General features: G+C 42.8%; 1 protein-coding gene across 7 annotated transcripts in view; it reads right to left on the reverse strand.

The window, feature by feature from the left end:
• Positions 1–4,741: 4,741 nt before the first annotated feature.
• Tnik (TRAF2 and NCK interacting kinase) overlaps positions 4,742–19,698 on the reverse strand; it is a 401,320-nt gene continuing 386,363 nt past the window's right edge. For all 7 annotated transcript variants that reach the window (XM_048452645.3, XM_048452644.3, XM_085682322.2 and 4 more), the window contains 6 exons: positions 19,017–19,151; positions 13,672–13,772; positions 11,446–11,595; positions 9,638–9,797; positions 9,248–9,387; positions 4,742–7,409 (listed from right to left, as the gene is read on the reverse strand). In XM_048452645.3, coding sequence (XP_048308602.1) covers positions 7,326–7,409; positions 9,248–9,387; positions 9,638–9,797; positions 11,446–11,595; positions 13,672–13,772; positions 19,017–19,151 — 770 coding nt within the window. In that variant the 3' untranslated portion in view covers positions 4,742–7,325. The remainder of the gene's footprint in view (positions 7,410–9,247; positions 9,388–9,637; positions 9,798–11,445; positions 11,596–13,671; positions 13,773–19,016; positions 19,152–19,698) is intronic.

Genomic DNA, 19,698 nt, shown 5'->3' on the forward strand with positions numbered 1-19,698 from the left:
AAGGAAACGGAAACCTGGAGCCGCTCAGCCTCTGGTGAAGGGTTGAAAACCTTGTTCAAGCCACAGTTCTACTAACCTGTCCTCATCACTTCACCTGGTAAAGTGACTTGGAACAAGGTCATTATTTTGGGGGGAGAATCAGGCCTGTCCCAAGCTGTTCTTGTCACAGAACATGGGCAGAGTTCGTTGTGGCAAATGAAAGCATACAGTCAAGCTGCTGTAATACGCGTTTAAAGAAAGCGAATAATAAGATATTATGTACACCATATTGGAAAGTTATTTTAAAAACATTTATTGGATTTTAACAATGGAAGCTTTTGATTTCTAGATTTTTTTTTCACTTACTGTAACATTTTGGGCTCTTCTGAGCCTCTTTTTCACGTTCCCTACCTACACCTAGAACCCTTCCTTTGTAAAGGATTTCAGATATCTGCACCTAAGTGCCGCAGGTCCTCTGGAAAGACGGAGACCTTGACCCTGGCTTTGTCTCAGCATCTTTGTGAGAAGACGCAGACTAAGAGGGACAACTGTGTCTTTGCTACGCTGCTTTAGTTACAGCATTTCACTGCCTTCTTTTGTATTTTTTTTAAATCTTTTTTTAATTAAGGGAGGAGATAAATGCACAGTTGAACAAATTGAAATACGAGATGTGCCCTTTACAGGACTCGGTCAAACAATAAATCCATAGAAGGCATATGTCAGTATCCTACAATGAAGCTTCATACAACAACATTCACTGACGCTGAGTGTACACAAGTAGAAAAGGCTGCCCAGAGGCCTCAGAACTCCTGCCACTGAGGAGTAAGACCCAAATGTCGTCAGGCATTTTGAAGCTACACTTGACAGAAGGTCTCTGGCTGTCGCTGTGAGTTTTAAACAATTTTTTTTTCACAAAACAAATGAAGAGTCTTCTCTGCACATCCCCAAACTACATTTTATTTATTTATTTTGTACAATGACAACAGCTTAAAAGGGACCATTCCTTGAGTTAGACTAAAGTTTAAAAATGCTGCTTTTCTCGGTGGTCTGGGTGATAGTTTTTCTTCTACTCCTGCAGCTGAGTCTGTGTAGATTCAGGAATCAGGAAAGGATAGTTAGGGTCCATGTCAACTGTCTTTTCTGCCAGAAATGGTAATCCACCTGGTTTTCTATTTGTCTATGAAAGCAAAACTATGCTTTATGATTTTATGGCCTCTGAAGACAGAGTCTTAATTTTGGTATAGAAATTAAAGCTAACCACATAGTTTTATGCCATTTTAGTTCTGAAACAGTTACTGCTTATTTTTTATTAATTTATTCATCGAAAAACGACTTACTGAGTAACTACTGTCTGCTAGGTATTCTTCAAAGCACTTCACAAACAGACCCAGGAGCAAAACAGGACAAGAAGAGTTACGAGTGTCAGTAAAGCTGAAAATGGCTGTGGGTGGCAGCTTTCTTTCTTCCTTCCTCCCTCCTTCCCTCTCTCTCTCTCTTTCTTTCTATTTTTTTTATAATATAGCCCTCAGAGGGTACAGGGATACTTATGAACAAGATCTAAAGGAAGAAAAGGAGCAAGTTATGCAGGTACAGGTATGGAATATCAGAAAGGGGCATGTATTGAGGATATTCTGGGTAAAGCATGAACTAGATTCAAGCAAACAGAGAAAAACAGGTCAGAGAAGGAATTATGGGAGCCGGGGAGGGTCAAAAGGTAGGGCAGATTATTTCGGTGGCTATATTGGCCACATGACTGTGTTATCCTGAGGGAACTGGAAGACATAGTGGAGGTTATTGGAAGAGTGGCATATTTTGGCTTGTCGTTTGAAAGCATCATGTCAGGTAGAAAGCGACCTGGCCCATATCAGATCATGGATATACTAAGTCTAAGAAAGGCCACATTACTAGAATATTGTATATAAAAGAGTAAAATTAGGAGTGATGATGAGATTTTTCCAGTGTGGAAAGATGGAATTGACATTGTGCCAATCTGGGGAAGATCATGAATTGTGGTTTTTTTTTTTTTTTTTTTTTTTGTCGGGGGGACACAGTACACATCCAAATGAAGATGCTTATTAGGAAATTAAGCATATGAATCCAGCCTTCAGGAAGGTGGCCGGGGAAGGAGATGAAAATGTGGCTTATGCTGTTGTATAAGTGGTTTTCAACGCTCCAAGGTTGAAGATATTCACCTAGAAAGGGGCTATCCAGTACTAGCTGCTAGCACATGCCAGGGAATGCAGAAGTCCAGTGCATAGAAACTATCTCAAGAAGCATTTCCTGGCTGTGTCAAAGACCTCAGGTAAGCAGCACACAGCCAGAGTTGGTACCTGCACTGGACGGGGAGGCAGCCACTGATACCCTTAGCAAAGCCACTCTCCTCGGGATGAAAGACTGGAGAAGGAGGTCCTTCTGTTTGTGTGTTGCTTTCATTGGATAATGAATAAAGAAACTGCCTTGGCCTAGTTGATAGGACAGAACTTACATGTGAAATTCTGACCCAGGAAATGTTTCAGGTCCCTTAAACAAACTACAGTATGCCTTAACCTGAGGGAAGGGGTAAGAAAAGGGCAGCCGAGGCGTGGGTGCTTGCTGGGTCCAACAGTGATCCGCTGCTGGGAATGAACACTTGCCTTCCTGTCAACACTTGCCAGTCCTTTGCTCTGCAAAGCCATTTGCTGTCTGTCAAAACCAAAGTCACACAGAGCAAGCGAGTGGGTGCAAAGACGATTACATACAGCCAGAGGTCGGAAAGCTCAGGGATGTTTTTCTTTATTATTTTCAATTGTATGTTATAGATTTCACCCAAATGTATAGCAAGATTTTGATCTGACTTAAAACAGTACAAACCTCATCCAGGGATCTTCTGTCTAAAAACTTTTGGGGAGACCTTTGTTGTTCTGTGTTGTGGGCTTTCATGGACTGGCATGTACAGAAGAATAAATCTCGGGTGGTTTAATGCTGTGAAAATTGTTGACTATCACAAATGTCTATGGAGAAATTTCCAGGCCAATGGCACAGTATGGAAATAAAGACGACACTGGAGAATATTTGACAAAAGCTGTCAGCTCGGGACCTGCAAACGGTGAGGAATGTTTACTCTCTGCTGGGCTCTGGAAAAGAGATCATTTTATGGCCACACTGTGTGTCACTCATGGGAAGACAGCTCATTTCAGGGTTCCTCATACTGCTGTAGTGAGCAAGGCCAAATACAATGGCATTTATGAGAAATTCCAGCAGATAAATAAAGAAAAATTAGACTTTAGGGGTTAAATTGTGTGTTATAGTCTTCTGTGTAGTCTCAGAGAAAGCAAGTTCTTAGTTCCTCAGATGTATAGTTGCTTGGGACATTTAGATTTAATTTTTGGGGTAATGAATTCAAACTAAGTTGATAATTTACAACTGTCAAGTACCAGAGAGTCTCTGGAATGTTTGGAGCACAGTAGATTCTTTTTTCATGCCGTCCCGCAGCACGCTAAGGTCAAGGTCTCATTAACACCTACGTCTTCTTTCTTAGCAATGATGCAGCACATTGTATACCGTCAGCAGTCAGCACAGAGGCAAGGGAGCCGGTTCACGTGGACTTTCCAAGACAGCACACACAGAGCGCTTGCACGGTTCGAGGATGCAGTGACATGAACTCGTACACACAAAAACAGCAGGGAGAGCAGTTTTTAAGGAGAACTCTGTGGGCTGTGAAGTCAGACTTTGGCCCTTCTTTGTCAATGGACAAAACCCAGACGGCTCCGGCCTGAGTATCACACGGCTTTCTAAACTACCGCACAGGAGGGACCAGAGACACAGCCGTCAGGGCATCACAAGAGCACACAGAAAACGGTTAGAAGTAGTGACGACCAGAAACTACAATGACTTCAAAAAATGTGCACTTGGTGCAAGGTCTGTTAGGTGTGCATCCCAGGAAGCGATGGTAGCGTTAGAAGCACAGGACCCTGTCTTAGTGGCCTCATGAGAGTTTGCCCCAAACTGACTTTACCCTACTGAATAAGAATCATAATCATACAAACAAGTCTCGGTCTTAAAGTTTAAAACTCCCCCAGAAAGCTACTGAGCTCTGACTAGAGCTATTAGGAGTCACATGATAGTCAATCTAACCGTTGTCTGTGTGCTGTGGGATTTTACATATCATCTGCACGGCATCTGTGTGGGGAGGACTCCCAGTCCATCTACCTCCAGCTTTCACCGGATATAGGACTCCAAGCTACAATATCCTGGCCAGCACTTAAGCGCAATGGTCTCTTCCTAGATCCTACACCCAAGTTACGGTGTGAGCACACTCAGTGGGTTTGCTGATGGTCAGCAATTTAGCCTGTTGAGGATGGACAGGTGTACTAAACTTAATTTGGGGAAAGCTGTTCTTTTTTGTAGAAACCTGAATAATTTCTAGGAACAAAACCTTTTAAAAGGCAAGATCAAAACAAAGAAATTTTAGTTTACAATAGGTAAAGAGATGACACCCACCAAAAAAACAAACAAACAAACAAAAGGAAATTTACCTCCAAATTTGGGAACTGTAAGATGAACCACAAGGGCACTATTCTGATCTACTTGGCATGACCAAGGTCTCAAGATGGAGGGTTGAGACCTGTTGTCATAACTACTGGAATATTTACTTTTGAGGATAACAGCTTCAGGGAATTCTGTAAATGTGTTTTAAGGGGCAGAGATTTGCAGGTCTCTTTTAGATTTGATTTTGCCTTATGCTCAATGCAAAATATTTGTACAAAAATATAAAAGGCATGGCTTGATGTTTAACGTCTGTGTTTTATTTTGCTTTGTTGGCACCAGAAAAAGCTCATGTTATGTCACCGTACATACTGTAAACAAGACGGCATTAATATGTTTTCTTATGATTTTTGTTCCAATGAATCTAGATTTTTAAAAAATACATTCACAAACTACCTTATGTTTAAACACAATGATTCCCTTTTATTTCTTAACTGTACCCAAAGTCCCACAATAAAAAATCATTTAAAGCTGTGTGTTTTGGATGTATCACGTAGAAATAAGAACAGAACAAAACAAAACATAAAAACGAAGATCAGTTTGCAACATAATTTAAGAAGCCTCTGGTTCAAATTGTCACAGCAGCAATATAAAGAGCTGGTGGCAATCACGTCTGGAGACAAGACCCAAATCCACATTATTTAATGTTCATATCAGCATCCAATTTTTGCAGTTGCTAAATTTAACCCAGAGCTCTTGCTGAATTTGTCCCCTGGAATTTGTAAAGACAGTGTTGTTCAGCAGCATAACCCCAGCAGTAAAAATGAGAACGGGAGGGTTTCATTGCTTCTGAGAGCTAAGGGACCATGATGGGTCATCCTGGGGACCCCTGAAGACCACCCTCTTTGCACACCTGTGTGTTACCTGCTTCAGATAACTGCACATGACCATCACCCTTGGGGAGTACAGAATAAGCTATAGGTCGGAACTCAGAATATTTCCCCTTCTCATCCCCTTTGGCCAAACCACTAGATTAAAAAGGTACCATTCTCCTAACATATGCTTCGTTCTCATTAATAGTACATTAGCTGCTCATTTGTTTAGGCAAAATCAGTAGGATCACGATTTTTGTTTTTTTTTTCTGATCCATTTACAGTAATTGCATTCTTTAAAACAAACCTCATTAGGTTTTTGTCATTGGAGATTTTTTTTTCTCCCTCCAATTTTTAAAGAACAATTTGGTCAACTACTGTTTTGAAAATATTCCATACAGCTGAGATTGCCCAGTTGCGCTCTCTATATGTCTCCTGGAGATAACACTGCTGTGATGAACAGAGAAACGAACCAAACAAAACGAGGTAGGTTAACACAGGAAGCACAGCACAGATACCATTTCGCAACACCTGGATACCATAGGCGGCCATGCTGATAGCTTTGGGAAGAATCCCAGCCAGTCACATAAAGGTTCAAATCATTCGAGTAAGGGTTTAGAAGGACACAAGTCAGCCTGAACTAAACACATACACACCTCTGCACAGATGTTGTTAACAGTATGTTGGGAAGTTTAGAGGAACATAACGTGACTAGGGTCTCAGAATTTTGGCCAAAGCCTTGCCTTCAGGTCCCCTAAAATCTGAGCTATTGGTGCCTGCAGTGTCTGCGGCAGGCTTGAGAGTCTCGTCCCTTGACCCAGTGTGAACACAGGCAGCTCAGAAACATTTATTAGTAATTCTTCTTTGTCACAGTTTTTATCTTGAGAAAGTGGCACCCTTGGGAGGGAGCTGGGTTTCCAGAGCATGGCTGTCATGTAATCCAGCTCCAGGAAAGATCTCCGTCAGTCTCGGTCCTAACAAAGCCCAAATGAAGGGACCTTTTAGCAGGGACGCTTTGTGCCTCGAAGAAAGAACGCATGTGTATTTACATAGACATATTAGCTCATTTCTCAGACGCTCCTTCTGGGTGACCCAGGTCATCCCATGTTTTGCCCTGATCTGTTGCATAATAATCAAGGGACAGTGGCATCCCAGAGTCCCTCCACAGTCACAAGACCATTCAACTCAGTGGCATCTCTGTCCCATTCAACACCATCCAGAAAGGGCCATATCAAAATATGGCCTGCCAGACTCACCACAGTAGCAGTTGGTTTTATTAGATTAGGGCTAGTAGTTTAGCCATTTAAAATCTATTTCCCCAGAGAGGAGAAAACCAGCCATTTTGCTTCTCTTTCAAAAATTCACTAGCCAGTAGCAATTAAAAACAAAAACAAAAACAATAACACATTCTCTTGGGTTGGTGAAGGCAAGAGAATTCTTAAATTACCCGACAACGCCGTTATGGCCTTCAGTGCAGGGAGATAAGGTACATTTATTGTGCTGTCTCTCACTACTGGGAATTGGAAATTTTACAACATACCATATACTTAAAGCTAGCAGGCAGACAGAATTAAAAACAAAAAAAGTCTAATTTCCCAGTATGCATTCTTTCCCCATTCTTACAAAATAAGGGGGCAAAGAAAAAAAGTTAAAAAAAAATCCCAGACCAAAAGAACTGAAAAGCCAGCACGAACACAGCTTAATCATAAAAGCACACAATGTTTGTTTCTATCCCTAACTCCGCAGGGCACAAGGTCCAACTGTGTCCACAGACAATGCAGCATCCTTGGGATCTCCCGGACATTCCTGCCACCTCTTTCTCTCCTTCTCAACCAGGCTGCAACACTGAAAGAGGGACTCTATTGGGAGGGATGGAGGGAGAGGAAACGGGAAAGCGGGATGTTCAACCAGGCCTTCTGAGTCTGCCTCTAGACCGGCAAACGTCCACACGAGTTATGTTCTTTTACATTAGAAAGAACGCCATGAAGATAAGTGCCAAGTGCTCTTCCGTTACCAGTTCATCATGGAATTTCTGTTGAGGGTCATGAAAAACACTTGGCTACTTCCTCCAGATCGCACGGATGCAAAAAATACCTGTTTGGAATTAAAAACAAGTTAGTTCAACTTCATGGGTTTTTGTTCCCCCTTCTTCTTCAACTGTACAGCCATTTTCTCTCACATGTCCTACCCTTGTTAAACATCAGCTAAGTTTCCCTGGCCAGTGTTTATAGTGACATTTCAGACAGTGCATTGCAAGGAAATCCTCCAGCCCTTATGTTTTCTCAGATTATTATTTATTGCTGGACTTCTGGCCTGGAACAATGATGATTTCTCAAAAGGTCCAGGGACGCTCTTTCTCCCCCTCATGGAGAGATGACAAAAGAGAATCCCTTAGTTCCCAAACCTATGGGCAACGTTTTGGGACCAGCTGACAGTTGTACAAATTGATGGTCAATTTTTAAACTTAAAGCCAAAGATATTAGAGTGGTTATGGTTGTCTAGGCTAAGGTGTTGAATGCCTGCCCAGTCTGGTGCTTCAGGGTTGGCACTTGGCCTCTATGCTGATGCTGGCAGATCCTAAGCCAAAGGAGATAATGGCATTAATAAGCGGAACCACAGTCCATTAGGTCTGAGCCAGTTCAATCATTTTATCAAAGGCCTGGGGAGAGTGAGCAGAATGTAGATTACTGCTCGCTTGAGTTGAATGTCAGTGAAGCACTGCCCCTGGAAAGTAATATTTGGGGCTGTGCAATAGCCCTTCAGTCAGTCAGTGTCTGTGGTCTGAGGAATGAGTGTTTGTCCCTAGTGCTACTTTGTCCTCATGGTTCCTTAAGAAGCTAGAGGAATTGCCTGACATTTAGCTGATGCTACAGAGGAAAGTAAAGCTACTCTATGGGTCAGGGACTCGAAATAGGGGTGATCGTGAGGGTTTGTTGTCCCTATCTGTGCATTCAGGGGCTAAATTAGAGGTCCTAGCCTGAGAGTATGGGCTGGCCGAGACCTGCTGGGGTATGTCGTCAAGAACAGCAGGGCAGCTGTCCATACCCAGACACAGTCTGCTAAGTCTCCTAGTAACTATCCGTGTCTCCCACACCTGCTGTCTGTTTGATCACAGAATCCAGACCCATATTACCAGGGTTGGAAGAAGACCAGTCTGGCCTCTGGGGAACTGGGGTGAACAAGGAGATGTAAACAGTTCAACCCACCACATTCCTTCCTACATGTGTTCAAATCTGCTGCTCGGGGACATGGTTGTTAGGCTGACTATAGTCTTAGAGCATGGTTCACAAGTGTAGACTAGCTACTGGGAGGGCAAGGGAGAGCACGGCCACCTCAGTAGACTCCTGTGCGGTGACTGATCATGCTGGACAGACATGGCCACTACCATTAGAACATAGCCCCCCTGTGACATGTCAGGAGACACATGGTTGGAATGAGACAGGACATGGCAGGAGTTGAATGTGTGATTTTGTTTCTTGGGAATGAGTGGCAGTTTTTTAGAAGTTCACCTACATGTCAGATGCTTTACTCTTAAGGGTGAAGAGACTATGAAAGCTAAGTCTCAGCAGTGTCTCTATGAAAGGCCTGAAGGTGAAACCACGAGGCTGACCCACTGTGAGATGGTTAATGATAGGCCAGCTGCTCTAAGTGCACAGAAGAGTCTGCAATGGTTGTCAGCCACCAGAGGCCCACAGGTCACAGTAGTTACTAAAAGTTTACAAGGAAAGTTTAGATGTTTTATGTCGGTTTGGATGCATGAGTTACAGATTCTGAATGTTCACATGAATCAAGCCAGGTAACACCATCTCAAGATACCTATTGATCACTTAATACAGTTGTGACTCGGCAGCATCAAGGAAAAATGAAGGTTTCACAGGTACCTGGAGGTCTCTTAAAATGCAAACACTAAAGCAAAGTTGAAACGGATTTACCTTATCATTTCTTTCACATAGAAACTTTAACCTTTGAGCTCGCTTATGCATAAATACTCCATCCAAATGTCCTGTTTCCACTGACCGGATCTCAATAGCTTTCTCGCCCCAGCCCATTATCTGATTGGAATGAATGTAGGCTGTCAAAAGGAATTTCCAAAACTGCATTAAAAACATTAGATGGGCAACACTCACAGCATCTGTTCACATCTTAAGCACAAACAAAGGACAAAGGACTTGAGGTCAAACAGACAAAGCAAGTCTTACAGTGTTAGTCACAGATTTTTTTTTTCTTTTTGGTGTGGACTCAAATGGTTGTTTCCCATTTCTTGACTTTCATTTCATTGGGGGGGTGGAACTGCTGAAGGAGATAAGGAAGGGTCAACCTACCCACAGACGTGGGCATTTCTCCCCACTGGAGCACCACATCCTTCGTGATCCGGCCGTAGGTGTTCACATACACCCCCTCATCCTCATAGCAGACAAGCATTTCCATTCCATCCGTTTTGGGCAAGATGACAATGGCATGAGGAGTAATGTTGCCCTGGATCTGGGAGATGAAGAAAGGCCAAGAATTACCTGACTTAAAGTCAAGAAAACCTCCTGACTTTTATTTTTAAGAATTGCAGATGAAAATTTATGTTACTTTTCACTCTAGAGATTGACATCTACTTTTATGCAATCACCTCTCTTGTCAAATGCACCGGTGCCTACACAGACAGTTACTTGATCTGGAATCCATCTTACCGGTTCTGAAAACAGAAACACTGAATGCGTGGAGTACTGGTGTGCTAATCTGCAGACCACTGATAGACATCATTTCTAGTCTACAGACGAGGGCACCATCAGAAAACTTTGTTGCAGATGAGGGAACTGCATCTCAGGGTTGGGTGACTTGGCCAAAGCTACACGAATATCTGGTGTTAGACGGAGGCAGGCTCTGAGCACATATTCCTGACTCTGAGCTTCATGGGTTCTCGCAAGAACAACTGCTTCCATAGGAGGCAAGAATGTCAGGCGCCTACAGGGAGCCCAAGAGTACAAGGCCCAGAATAGTCACCCGAGAGCTCTAATACCAGAATGACCCAAATTAGTGATTTCTTTGGGATAAAAGATAGAATTAGCCTACTACTGGTCACACTTCTAAAACAAACATAGATTGACTGGTTCTATCGGAAGGGAGGTGGTACTTCTACTCCTGGCTGATAGTCTCATATCATTCCAACATGTGATTGACAGACAGGGCTTTGGGGGATTGAAGACAATCACAGCGGTGACCAAGTCTTAGCGTTGATGTAGACATGCTAGTAAAAAGCTACAAAATTCAACAGTGGGTGACAACTGCAATTTTTGCAAATGTATCAAAACACATGCACAAGGACTGTGACAACTGCATGTGTGTAAATGCATCAAAACACATGCACAAGGACTGGGTTTCTTTAAATTCTCAAAATGCCAACCAGCCAGAGACCAGCCTCAGGCTGTCCTGAGAGTCTGTAAGTCTTGGGATTCATGAAACATAGCTTACACCACACCGGCGCTCATAGGTACATCCATGCATTTCCCTTAAAGGTAATGTTTTAGACCATGTGTCAGTATAGTGACCTGAAGATCATATTGCTAATAAAAGAAACCTGAATATGTTGGGTCCTGAGCCAATTTAATGATAATGAAAGTAACCCTACAGAATGGGTACTTGGAGCCCCACCTTACAGCTGGGAGAGCTGAGGGTTGGAGAAACTGTTTAGCACACCCACCATTGCCAGGTTCAGACGTACTAGAAAGGGGGTGGATGCTAGTGTGTCTGCTACACCACAACACAAGCCCTCAGGCTGATGGGAAAAACTGGAAATAGCAGAAAAGTGGTTCCCCTCCCCCAAGAGTTTAGTATTTAGTCATTGTCTTTCTCTACCATAAAATCAAAATCCGAAAACGAGAATTCAACTATTGTATAACATAGGCATTTTACCTTGATATCCAAAGAAACAATATGATAATCTCAAAATAATGCAATTTTTGTGCACCTTAGCTTGTGAGAATAATAAAATCCTTTTTTAAAAAAAAGCTGTCTACTAATACCCCAAATTCACAACCTTTAGAGATTAGCATGATTTCAAGTGAAATATAGGCCCAACCCCATCTCTCCACATGCAAGCTGTCAAGCAGGTGCAGGAGACAGTCTGATTGCTGAAACTTACATGGGACGGTATGTAGATATCATAGGAGTTTCCAGAATCAACATCAATTACATGGAAACCAGTGTGTGAGCCAAAAATGACCTTTAACCTTTGACCCTCTTCTACTGTGAGGTCAACAAGCAGAGGTTTATGTTGAAGATCTGCAAAAGACTTTAAAAATCACCTCGTTAGTATCCACACCATGAAAAAGAGGTTGTCTTATTCCTAAGGGTTTCGCTTGGCCACTGTCAGGAGGAAGTGAGTGTTTTCCATTGAAACACTAGGAAAACGTCTCTTTCAGGCTCAGGTCTACTCATATCTGACTCCAGGAGAAAAGCTGGATTTTTGTCTATTAGTTAGATTATTGTCTATTTTGTTCCCTTCTTTCCCTTTCTTGTCTTGCACAGTAAAAACTGTTTACAGCTATCAATTTTGATAGTGGCGCGTGTGTTAAAAGCTTGGTAACTGGATACTGTTTGTTGTTGTCTTCTAGAGAGTGTGCAGTGTGCAGTGATCTCTATGACCCCCAGGTTCATCTATGGTTGCTACCTTCGAGAACAGTCTGGGAGCGACACTGTGTTAAAGCTGGTGGAGATTAGTGTATGTACACTGGTTATGATTTCCCTGCTATGACCGTCAGTTTCTCTAAACTTCGTGCTGTATTCTGAGAGTCATGTCTGGGGGATAAGAAGGGGAGATGTAGAAGATGCATCACAACACCCATGGCTTGGCTTGTCACCAAGGAAAGCCAAAGAGGAGAGCTCGAGCCAAGTTTGTCAGAGTTCTGGAGGAATGGGTCCAGGCCCTAAGTTCATAGCTGTGAAGAGTTCCAGTCTCTCTACCTGTGTCCTGATTCTGTACTTTTATCTGATATTGAGCTCAAGGGGAAGATCCAGGAAACCTTAGCTGCCATCAACACTGCTCCCTTCCCGTCTGTTACCGCCATTCTCACAGCCCAGGAAATTCACGTCTTTTGCCTTGCTCTAGGGGAAGGCTCCACATCTAGTCTATGCCAGTCTTTCCTATTCAAGTCCTGGCCTCTGTGCTTCCTCTTCTAGGTTGGGTTTGATCTGCCAAGGGGAGTGCTTTGTTCTTTCACGGGCTGTGGCCAGGACCCTGAGGGCTGAGACTTCAGAATCGGAATGGGAAGGGAATCTTGAGTGAAAAGCTTTTCTGGAGAAAGACTTTGGCAGCAAAGTAGCACCGCGTTAGCGTTGGGAGTCAGTCTTTCATTGGTACTATGAACATAATACAATATAAAAATTTCTTGCAGCAAAGTGGGCCTATGGAGGAAAGCCCATTCCTGTTGAAGAATCTGTCATCCATAACAAATCACACATGGGCATTTGAACTAAAAGTGCAAGGCGGGAGTGGAGTGGTTCATTCTCTGAGAGTACTTACAAAATCCCGGAGCATATTTGGTCTTTACATACAATAAGTGGCAAGAAAGAATAAATAAAACCCCATAAGCCAGTTACAGTCATGAAGGCAGGGAGAATGAGGATCAGTGAGAAAGACGGAGAGAGAATGGGGGATAAATTCACATTGGATCTGGCTAAGCTATGTGGTTCTGAACACATCAGTGTGAGTCAAAGTGATGGTTCTTCTGGCACTCATCTTTTATATTCTGGGGTCAATGGGACAAGGCCTATTAACATCCCACTCTTGCTAACCCTCAAGAGGACCCACCCAATCAGTGATGAGTGCAGGCAAAGACAAGGCAAGCAAATGCTAGGACAAGCAGCATAGAAATGCAGAAGAATGGTCTTCTCCCTGTGTGACTCCTTCAGTGTTCCGTTCAGAGATGCCCTCAAGCAATAGGAACGGAAAAGAATCAACTGAGTTCTGGTTTATTCAGAAATGTTAGTGATGCTTAGAAGATCTGGGGACACAGGGCTGCCACGGATCTGCGTTTTCCGGCATACTCCAGACAGTACATGACTTTCAGGGGCTCCACGGCAGAGATGGTTGTGTAATGTCGTGTTTGGTACTTTTCCTGGTAACTGCTCCAAACTGAATTACTCTTGAAGTCAGTATTTCATAGACCTTCTGTGGGGGAGGACAATCACAGGTCTTAACAGGACAAACTGTATGGTATTTTGAATATTTAAGTCCTTTGAAATCATGAATTCAAGAATTGTTTTTAAAATAAGTTTTTCTCTATGTAATAAAACTGATTCTGGCTTATGTGGAAAATAGAATTCTGACGGAAGCTGAATTAAACAGGCAGGCAACGTTTGTGCTTACCTTAAACGCCATGAACTTGTGATAAGGCTTAGGAGCCCAAGCATATATCTCCACTGCATTCTTTAAGGCAATCACCAAGAACTTGATCCTCTCATATTTAACTGAAATGGAAGAGTAAGAGTTTAGACATGACATCAATCCATCCATGAATTTTTGCATCAGTGCAAAAGCACGCCTGTCACATGCCTTCCACGTGTCTTCACAGTTGAGGGCGCTGTCTTCGGAACAGGTTGACTTTTTTTACACACAAATCTAACTTCCTGCAGTGTACCTGGTTGCTATAACGCTACAAGTTTTTAAGTTTATAACAAAGGGTTTTTCTTCATCTAAAGATGGGACAATTTCAGTTTAGATGTGGATAAGAACCTAATGTCGTCTTCTTGTGTTAGATTGCACGTCTTGTATGCTTACTTTAATGTAGTTATGGTAAGATGCTTGAACAATTAATAAACTCATCAAAACATAAGATTATTATATTATTTGCTTATTATTTACACTTGAATTCTAATGATTAAATAAAAGAATTGTTTTATTGCTAATGAAAGATAGGAGCCCTGGGTTCTGTCAGTGGTTAATTTTTAAGGGCTTCATATACTTTGACAAATCTTTTCGTTATTTATGAAAGTAGAATGCTACAGATCTTCACTTTTAGTTTTAATAATTCACAATTACATAGTCTTTGTGTAATGAACTCTGATCACTAAATATTTGGGCTAATAAATGTCAAATCTACATTCCGCAGCTTTTTCAGAGCCATGTTTAGAAGCAGTTCTAAATTTTCTCACACTCTGAATTTGCACTTGAATTGCCTGCTTTTCCCTGCGAACAAGCATGACTTTGCAGTAAAGAAACATGCAGTCTTCAAGTGTGGATGGGAGGCTGCCTTCTGCTGGTGGGAATGATGTGGGCTGAGTTTGACACTTTGTCACACAATCAGGTTAGGTCGGAGAAAATTGCCATTTCAGAATATGACAAGAAAGGACCAAATAATTCTGATTCCCAAACCAACGCACCAGAGGAGCCCGAACGTCACCAGATTCCCATGGAAAAAGTACTCCCCCATGTGGTCTGGCTTGGGAATATTACGGAGTCCATTCAACAACCCTTTCTTCCTGTGGCAAAACTGCTTAGCTGCTTTCGGCGTAGCTGTCCTGTACTAGGTGCTGGGAAGCACACAGACAGCGCGGGGCTGTGGGGCTGTAGTTTCCAGGCACCGGGTGTTGATGAACCTCATCTGTAGTTCCCTTCCTCACATCTTTATCTTTTCTAAAGAAGTACACACACACACACACACACACACACACACACACACACACACACACACACACACACATATATAACGATTACAAAACAAAGATCCTCCCTTGGATCTTCTAGCCACTAGTCGCCGTTCCCTAGTGTCTGGGAATGTGGAGGAAATCCTAGAGAATGTGGAGACTGTCCTAAATCAGGGCCCTCTAGCTCTAAAAGATAATATCCTAAGGTCCCAGAACAGGATATTATGAATAGCTTGGCTTATTTTCTGAGTTCCTTTCCAGCATCCTCCCCTTACTCCTGTTTCCACTTTCAGTCGTCAGTCACATGACACGTGGCTGGACAACTCCAGAGGTTACAGTTTCAAATCTGCACAGTGCTTTCCTGGGTCTGCGCGAGGGTACCTTTGGAGCAGTGTCTAAGCCACACTCCACACCTTTGTCCTAACTTCTTTGGTGAAAAACAAAACTTAAACCTGCAGAAGCTTCCTTCTTCATCTCTGTTCCCAACTGACAAGCTTTATAGGCAAATATTCCCCAAAGCCACATAGTCAGTCTCAGCTCCAAGTATGAACAGTGTCTACTGAATCCACAGCATGAAAAGAATCAGACTGATCCTCGTCCCTACAGCTCCGACTCAGCTCTTCCACACGCCCCGCTTACCACCTCCCACCCGAGTGCATCATGTAGAGCTCCGATTAAAGCTGCCCGAAGAGTTCGGATCATTTTCCATCACAGCTAAGACATGTAGCACACCATGATGGCATCTTTCTTTTTTGCCCTTCCTCCTTTTTTAACTTCTTTGCCTTCTGTGTATCTATGCAGATGTGAACTTTCTGCTAGGAGGTGACTTTTAACATGGCCAAACAGCCATGACGAACACAAAGCATTCCCTTTTCTCTTGAGGCCGCTCCTCTGGGACGCTACACCATCTTGGTCTGCAAGCCTGTGGCAAAGCGGTCGCGGGTTCTTGGCCCATTTCTGGGCACTTTATCTTCTCCCTGGATCTCCAAGTTTATCCTCCTGCAGCTTTCCCGGGGATGGTGCCTGACATGGAATGTTCTGGAGCTACGGAATGCCTACGGACATCTTCCTTCTGCTCTTAAAATGGAAGCACAGTTTGATAGCATGATGTTTCATTTTATATGTTAATTTGACTGGGCCATATCATGTTCAAACATTTGGTCAAACATTATTCTAAGTGTTTCTGTAAGACTTTTTCTGATGAGAGTAATATTTGAATTAGCAGCCTGGGTAAAGCAGAGTGCTCTAGCTAATAACTGAAGGTCTGAGTTGAACACAAAGGCTGAGGCCTCCCTCTGTCCTCAGGAGAGATAGGTGTCTTTCTGCCTCCAAACTCAGGTTTTGAACTGTCACTTCTTCCATGGTTTGTAGTTTGCTGGGTTTCTTCCTGGAACCTCACCATCAATTCTCTGGGTCCCCAGGCTTTTGAACTTGAATGAAATCACACAATTGACCTTCTTAGGTCTTCAGATTCCCAACTGAAACAGGTTTGGGACTTCTTAGTTTCTAAATTAGCTCCAGAGAGCTAATTTCCAGTTATGAGCCCCTGCCTCTGTCTACATACCTATCTGCTTCTACGATGGGGGAGGGGTGTCTAGCTCTAGCATTTTATGTGCTATAATGTGGTTTGAAACAATTGTTTGAGACTGTTTCGTGTATTGTAAGGACAGGAAGGATGGCTGTGAGCTCCTGGTCTTCCTGCTTCCCTGTCCGATGTGCTAGCATTGCATGGCTTCACCCGGTTCATCCATTGCTAGAACTGAAGGCAGGGTTTGTGCATCGAAGGCAAGTACTACACCAAGTGAGCTACACCCTAAACCTCTAGATAAAGATAATTTTGCCGTTGAAAGTTTGAAGCCTTGCTGGTTCTGTTTTCTGAGGGTTCTGATTTTGTTTCTGCAGAGCTCCAAGATTCTCTGATTTTGGGTCTATTTTATATTTGTTGCTTATTAATTTTCTTTTAATGCAGAAATTTTAAGGACTTTCTCATTTCTTGTATACTTAAATACTATATTGGCACAGCTTATTGTGAGCTTTCTTTCTGAGTAACTAAACTGAATTTGCAGAATCATTTTGATCTGAGATGCCAAGACCTGTCTCCAAGGAGATGTTCTCTATCTACTTTTTCTCTTGTATGCTCTTCCATCTCTACTTAATTATTTTCTCTCTTTTTACTGAAGCTCATATTTTGAACCTCAGGTTGAACTTTTATTTCTTTATATTTCATTCTCTTTTCAAAATAATTTATTTTATTTTTATTGTTGTTGTTGTGGTGTGTGTGTGTGTGTGTCTGTGTGTGTGTGTGCACGTGCCCACATATGCGTCAGTGCGTGTGGAGGCCAGAATGGTCTCAGATCCCCTGAAGCTGGGATTACAGGTGGTTGTCAGCTTCCAAATGTAGGTGCTAGGAACCAAACTCCATCCTCTGGAAGAGCAGTAAGTGTTTATAACCCTCGAGTCTTCTCTCCAGGCCCTCTAGGGAGAGGGTGACGTCCTTAGGGAATATGTACTGTTCACATGGGCACAGCCATGTCCAAGACCTTGATATCTTACACTCATGGGAATAGCAAAGCCTTCCTCAGGGCAGGCTCGGGGAAATTGCAAAGCCTTCCCTGGCCCCTTTGTGGATTCTGATAGCTGTGCAGAGAATGTTGACTGCTTCCTCTCCTAGGATGGCTGTCACCCAAGACTGCTTCCCCACAGAGACTACAGAGATGTCTGCTTCCGTATTCACCTGAACACGTCAGCTCTGCCTCCTCCCTAATCTGACTCCCTGGACTGAGATTTAGAAGAGATGCAGAAGGGAAATCCTCGGGGTTTCCTGGATGCTGCTGCTTCTCCGGCACCATCACCACGCGGCAGATCCGGATGCGTGTCTGCTGTCTTCACCCCTTGTCACCCCAGTCAGGTCATGGCTAAAGCTGGGCAGGTCACACCGTTTGCTTTAGTTCTACTTCACAGCAAATTCTTCACCTCATCTTTGCATGTTTATATTATTTTTATTTCTGCTAAGATTTTTTATTCTTTAACCTCCCCAACTCTACTCCACCTTAAAAAAAAACTCCTATTCTTTATTTAGAAACACTTCCCCCCAATCTCTGCAAAATACAGTTTCTTCTTCCTTTCCTCCTTCCTGATTGTACTCTGTTTGTTACCACTTCCTGCACATGATATTCACCTGTCTAGTCTCTGGCCCAGGTGTGTTCATCAGCTGTCAGCATCCACGTTAGAGAAGGAAGGGATGAAGATTTTCTCCCAGGACTCTAAAGTTAGTATCTGTGCATTTAATTTTTCCCAAGACAAAATTTTCAAACTCTTTCTTGGAGTATAAACACACTGCCAGCATTTTGGGAGCTCTATAGCGAAAGTGTGTGTGTGTGTGTGTGTGTGTGTGTGTGTTTGTGTGTGTTTGTGTGTGGTGTAGGTGCACATGTGTGCCCTCACAAGTATTTTTAGCATCATTCTGACTTTGCAAACTCTTCCCTTTTGCTGCAGTGGCCTGCCTGTCGGGAGAGGTACCTGGCTCTTAAGACTCTGAACTTCTCTGCTGTTCAGCAACCTTACTTTCAACTCTGTTATGCACCTCTATCCTGTGGTCTTCTCTGGGTTTCTGATCTTTCTGGGCTCTGTGGTGTGAATGGGTAATTTTCATAATGTTCTTCACTGTAGATTGAGAATGTTGCAACCCCAATCTGCTCTGTTTGACTCCAGTCAAACAGACCACAGCTACTTTGGGCCAGTTTTATGACCATTTCCTATTTGCTGGTTTCTCTTCCTTTGATCCGATCAACCTTGGGGACTTATTGCATTTTTAAAGTTTTTATTGTCATTTCAGGGAACTTTGGGAGAAGCACTTACAAATATTCAAGTTGAAACATAGAGTTTTATTTTTCTAAAGGCATTCTCTGAGTTTCATTAATCTGACTTTTGGGGGAATAATTTAAGTCCACTTTGGGTCCAGTTACATTTTAAACTGGTGACACACACACACCATCAACAGCAGATAGGGAACCCTGAAAACACTGAACCAAACACTTGGGATGCTCATTCTGCCAAAGTGAGACTTACCAACTTTGTAATGGATACAGCCTTCCAGGTCCCCGACTGTGATCCAGCCCTGCTTCTTTTCCACTTCCGGGTCATTGTGCAGTATTCTGTTTCTTAGCCATGAAAGATAGTAAACACGCAGCTTATTCTTCTTTCCTGTTGAGATAACAGAGTTTGAAATTCAAGTGCTGTGCTAGCCTTTCCTCCTTCTTCCCTCACCTAGATTGTTGTTTAGGTTGTTGCTGCTGCTGTGTCTGTGAGGGCAAAATAGCCAGTGTCCTGCTCTTCCTCACTGTTACCTCTGTCGGGACCACTAATTGAACTTTTTACCTTCAAGCAATCTCTTATTTGAGAAAGCTTCTCTTACTCTGCCTTCCCAAGTCTGCTGAACACGATAAGTTCTAACCCTATAACAGAGTTCCAGAAACTTCTAGAGCTAATCTCATGAAGGCACTTTGACAAATGGGCATTTCAGTCTACTGCGTCTCACCTTCTCTAATTTTCTCTCCCCTCTTTCTACCTCCTCTGTCACATCAAAGACAACTGGTAAGAGTTTTATTTAACTGGTAAGACAAAGGAATTTCACAGAAGAAAGAGGAACAAATTCAGTAAAGCAATTTGAGTTCAGAGGATGATATTGGACAAAGTTATGGTGTTGCAGTCACCAAAAGGAATATTAAATAAAAATATAAAAGAAGAAAAC

This window comes from Myodes glareolus, chromosome 20 (assembly GCF_982192425.1).
Source record: "Myodes glareolus chromosome 20, mMyoGla1.1, whole genome shotgun sequence".
Lineage (NCBI taxonomy): Eukaryota > Metazoa > Chordata > Mammalia > Rodentia > Cricetidae > Myodes > Myodes glareolus.